The sequence below is a fragment of the Oratosquilla oratoria genome, chromosome 34 (genome assembly GCF_046742065.1).
Source record: "Oratosquilla oratoria isolate Oo_2021 chromosome 34, ASM4674206v1, whole genome shotgun sequence".
In the NCBI taxonomy this organism is placed as follows: Eukaryota; Metazoa; Arthropoda; class Malacostraca; order Stomatopoda; family Squillidae; genus Oratosquilla; species Oratosquilla oratoria.
In genome coordinates, this window is record NC_134810.1 from 22,397,809 (window position 1) to 22,403,369 (window position 5,561).

A 5,561-nucleotide genomic window follows, 5' to 3' on the forward strand; every position below is an offset into this window, starting at 1 on the left:
GGTATGTGTGTATTGTGTAATGAGTACAAAGAACATCTTTGAGAACATGCCACATTCCTATTTACAGATGAGTTGTACGAAAAAAAGGAAAATAGTAACACAGAAGAGTATCATGGACAGAGAGATCAAGATCTATAGTTCTTCTTGCCACTGCCTCTGCACTATTGGGTGTTCCTTCCCCAAATAAATTAAATACTTTAACACGATAGCATTCTTTAAACCATTTGTTCTGTCAAACAACATATAATTCTGTTCAGAATAAGAATGAACTTACTTCAAATTGAAGGCCTAAGTTCAGTCGTATAAACTTGTTTGGTATTTGCCAGAAAAATATATAAAGTATGCAACCATGTTGCAAGTCATAGTATCTTCATCTGTGACTCGATTTTTAACTCGGTGCATGACGCAGTCTTAAAATGTGTCTGATATTAACTTGATGACGTGATTTCTCCCACTTGTGACATGGTATTACCCTGAATGTGGCGCAGTTTCTTACCTATCCTTAAATAACTGGGCATTGTTATTGTCTCATATATTGCTATTAACAAGCAGTTACCCGTGTAAATACTTAACTGGCAATTTGTCATCCACGTTTCCGTTGAAGCCCGTCCCCCAAGCGCGCATATGATTGGTCGGCTGAGAGAGACAAAGTGACGTCACACTTAAAGGAGAGTTATCATTGGTGAATGAGGTGTCGAAGGTGGTGTTTGTGGTGAAAGGGGCTTGGCTTCAATGCAAAGCTGAATGACGAACTGATAAAGTAGATATAAATGTGTGTATTTGATGATATTTAACTCTAAAGATATTCAGTTGTAATTATCAACTAAGAGTTGGTGTCAGCAAAAGCGTTTGAATATAGCCACCACAACACATATATACATGTATATATATATATATATATATATAATATATATTATATATATATATATATATATATATATATATATATGCATGCATGTATACATGTATACATGTATACACATTTGGCTCTGGCCTAGAACCACTTACCTTCGGCCGATGCCTTCACCTTTTCCATAGATGATAGGACAGCTAGGACAAGTGGCATTTATCGGTAGCCATTGGAAGAAAGGTATATCATAAGGAGATCTTTTAGTCCATAACTAAGCCGATGCTGAGTCTCCGTTATGTTTTCAACACTTACCCCACTCATGTCTTAGGTAACTTTAATCTGATACTAAGTGTTAGAGTGGGACCCATCACAGAATGACACATCGTATTGGTGGAGGACAAGGTCATTCGAGGACGAGCAAATGCAGGTCAAGTCGAGGACGACTAGTCAATGATTTTGAGAACGACTTGAAACATAATGACAAGGACCAGGAAAGAACGACCAGCCGAGGGTGACACAGCACCCCTTGTTGGTCAAGGATGAGATGGGTCGAGGACGAGATGTAGCGGGTCGACCTTGAGGACGATTAGTCGCTGGTGTCGAGGACGAGGTAGTAGGGCCAGTAAATGATATTGAAACAGATGAAGAAGAGCGGGAAGGCGGCCCTGCAGACACGGTCGAGGTACCTCGCCCAGGCGATGTAGGTCTTCGGGAGTTCGACAACTGTGGTTGGAGGTCCTCCTTCAGCTTCCTGTAGGAAGAAACAAAAGGAAGGGTGTGTCACAGAGGCGTAGCAAAATGAATAAATAAATAAATAAACAAATAAACAGATAAATAGATAAACAAATAAATAAATAAATGAATAAATAAATAAATAAATAAATAAATAAAAACAAATAAATAAAAGTAAAAAAAAATCAGTGGGTACATGCGAGACAGACGTCGGAGGGGATCCTATCCCCACTGCCTATCGTCATCAGAACCCATCGCCACCTTCAACTCTATATGAAGGTGCATATCCGAGGTGCTGGCGTTCTGTCTTCGGACTAAACCAAAGGTCTCTAGGCTTTGACTAGTTTTGATCTCTCTCTCTCTCTCTCTCTCTCTCTTTTTCTCTCTCTCTCTCTCTCTCTTTCTCTGTGTGTGTGTGTGTGTGTGTGTGTGTGTGTGTGTGTGTGTGTGTGTGTGTGTGTGTGTGTGTGTGTGTGTGTGTGTGTGTGTCTCTTTCTCACATGACAGTTAACAACCGGCGACTGGTCTCTTTTCCACTTCGTATCACGTAGTGACATAAAAACTTACACAAATGCATAACAGTCCAACGTTTCTTCCCAGAGAGATCTATGGAAGTGCCCGAGGAGTGTTGCCGGTTGTTATGGGGCTGCGGGTGTCAAGTCAGTAAAATCTAAGACTTTTTTCAACGAGATGACGACGACAAATATATGTTTTTTTTTTTTTTTTTTTTTTTTTTTTTTTTTTTTTTTTTTTTTTTTTTTTTTTTTTTTTTTTTTTTTTTTTTTTTTTTTTTTTTTTTTACAACCCAACCCATTCTTCGTCTCTTCCTTTCCCATGAAACCAACAGTGGTGGTGCTCCGACAAAGACATTAGTCTTGATTTGAGCAAAACCTTGTCGAGTAAAGACCTCAACGAAAGACCACAAATTCTGAATTCTGAATTCGCCACGAAATCTTGCAAGATTCGAACTTATAGTTGGATCCAAAAGTCTGTGTCCCCCAACAACCCTTTGACCTCCATGAAGGTATGTGACACCCCTACGGCCCAGAAACACGTAGTATTACTTTCATAATCCCGTATAGGGTGATGACTACATAATTTATATGCAGTCATTACTTACGGGGCCTCAGTGACACCCCTACGGACGAGAGCAACACAGCTCTCTTTTTATAATCTCTTATAATGTAATAATTGCATAACTTATATACAGTCATTACTCATGAGTCCTCAGTGACACCCCTATGGACCAGGATCACTCAGTACATTTTCATGACTAGAGATTAATTTATGTCCTCCTTTTCAAGTACCTTTCATTAAATTTCTCTTTTACTACCTCTATAACTCCACTATTTTGGCACAATATTTTCCTTAAAGACAGAAGTGGTGAAATTTTTACACTAAATACGAATCAGACGAGAAATAATGGCCCAAGTTGTTAGTGAGAAGTTAGAAACCCCTGGTAGGGCAAAGCCCTATTAGTTGCGGCAAGCCATTTTTTTTTTTTTTCTTAGGCCGGTGTTGGGTCGCCTCCCCGCCTGGCCAGGGCTGTCGGGAACCAACACGACATACCCAACAGTAGGTTCCAGGAATGGAATACACAACCACTCGCTCATGAGTTCGACGCGGTATCCACTTGGCTACCGCGCGTCCCCTCACTGTCTGAATAAATAAATAAATAAATAGTAATAAATGAAAAATCAAAATAAATAAATAGATAGATAAATAGATAAATAGATAAATAGAAATAAATAAATAAATAGATAAATCATCATTATATAAATAGAAATATAACTTTCAAAATTATTCTGAAAAGATGTCAGCGGTGGCGGTGTTTGGGGGACACTTCCGTAAGGGATTGGCTGTACAATACCGACTACCGACACGTGGTGACGTCACGGCAACGGGGACAAATGATTGGCCGAGAGTGGTGACGTCACGGCAATGGAGACGACTGATTGGCCGAGAACGCTGACGTCACGGCAACGGGGACAACTGATTGTCTGAGAGTGGTGACGTCACGGCAACTGAGACGACTGATTGGCCGAGAACGTTGACGTCACGGCAACGGAGACGATTGATTGGCCGCGAGCGAAGGGCAGGGCGCGAAGCGAGCAGTGCCGCAGGCCAAGCGCCCATGGCAAAGCCATGGCGGCGAAGCCGACGGTTGTAAAATATATAAAAAAATAACAAAATAAGTTCATGAAGTATACGTCTTTTAAGATACATTTACATAATCAGGTTAAATGTTAAATTTCTTGAAGAGGAGAGGATTCTTGGCTGCGTCTTTCCGATTTCGTGACACAATAAACATCGTTGTAAAAATTATGTTCCTCCTTTGCAACTCCAGTAGGTTCCTCTTGAAACACATATCTACTCTTAAAGCGCCATTGATGTCCACGTATTATCTTTATGGTGCCTTTACGAGTTCGTAGCAAATAAAACATCGTTGTAAACATAAGGTTATCTGTTCCAACTCCAATACGTTTCTCCTTTGGGACTTCAGTAGGTTCCTCTTGAAACACATATTTATTCTTATAGTGCCATTGAGCGCCATGTGTTACCTTTAAGGTTCCTTTACGAGTTCGTAGTGAAGAAAACATCGCTGTAAACATTAGGTTCATCCTATCGAACTTCAGTAGGTTCCTCTTGAGACACGCATCTATTCTTAAAGTCCCACGTGTTATCTTTATGGCGCCTTTACGAGTTCGTGGCAAAAAAAAATCGTTGCAAACATGAGGTTCCTCTGTTCGAACTCAATATGTTCCTACTCCCGAACTCCAGTAGGTAGGTTCCTCTTGAAACATTTATCTGTTCTTAAAATGCCACGTGTTTTATATATGGTGCCTTTAAGAGTTCGTAGCAAATAAAACATCGTTATAAACATGAGCTTCCTCTATTCGAACTTCAATATGTTCCTCCTTTCGAACTCTGACAGTTTCTTCTTGAAACACAAATATATTCTTAACGTGTCACATGTTACTTATATGGTATCTTTACGAGTTCGTAGCAAAGAAAACATCGTTGTAAACATGAGGTTCCTCTGTTCGAACTCCAATATGTTCCTCCTTTCTAACTCCGACAGGTTCCTCTTGAAACGCAAATATATTCTTAACATGCCATTGAGTGCCACTTCTCCTCTTAATGGTGCTTCTGCCAAGAAGGCACTGACTGATATGTCGCTGATGTCAGAGGAGTGTTGACTGATGGCTCAGTGACAGCTATGGCTTCAGGTGACATGTCACAATCACCCCGCGTGACATAATCAGTCACAAGTGACAAAGTTCAATAGATTTCTTTTCTCATTCTTTTTATTTTATTTTATTTTATTTTATTTTATTTTATTTTATTTTATTTTATTTTATTTTATTTTATTTTATTTTATTCAATTCATTTTATCTTATTTTGTTTCATTTCATTTCATTTAATTTCATTTTATTTTATTCTATTTTGTTTTATTCTGTTTCTTTTTTCTATTTTATTTCACTTAGTTTCATTTTGTTTCATTCTATCTTATTATTTTATCATTTTTCATATAGGTTGATTCTAACTCGATTTAATTTCATTTTGACTTATTCTTTCCTATCCTATCTTACTTGTAGTTTGTTTTATTTATATTATTCCGACCTAAATTCATTTCAGTTAATGTAATTTTCTGTTTAATTTTCTGTTACTTTATTTTCTGCTATTCTGGTTAATACATAGACAGCACACATACATTTATATATCGGTCGTGTTGAATTTACGTGATATATAGGGACCGAGAGAAATAGTGTAAATAAAAAATCACATAAATTAAATTGAAAAACCTGATGGCGGGGGCTTGAGGGGGGCGGAGGGGGCTGAGGGGGACTGAGGGGAGCTGAAGGGGGCTGAGGGGGGACTAAGGGGGGCTGAGGGGGGCTGAGGGGGCTAAGGGGGGAAAGAAGTAGGGGGAAGAAGGTTACCAAGGTATCTCCAATATAAAATTATTTTTGTGCTT

At 38.9% G+C, this 5,561-nt stretch overlaps 1 protein-coding gene across 2 annotated transcripts in view; it reads right to left on the reverse strand.

The window, feature by feature from the left end:
* Window positions 1-978: 978 nt before the first annotated feature.
* LOC143018107 (glycine receptor subunit alphaZ1-like) overlaps window positions 979-5,561 on the reverse strand; it is a 151,338-nt gene continuing 146,755 nt past the window's right edge. For both annotated transcript variants that reach the window (XM_076173228.1, XM_076173227.1), the window contains exon 11: window positions 979-1,601. In XM_076173228.1, coding sequence (XP_076029343.1) covers window positions 1,437-1,601 — 165 coding nt within the window. In that variant the 3' untranslated portion in view covers window positions 979-1,436. The remainder of the gene's footprint in view (window positions 1,602-5,561) is intronic.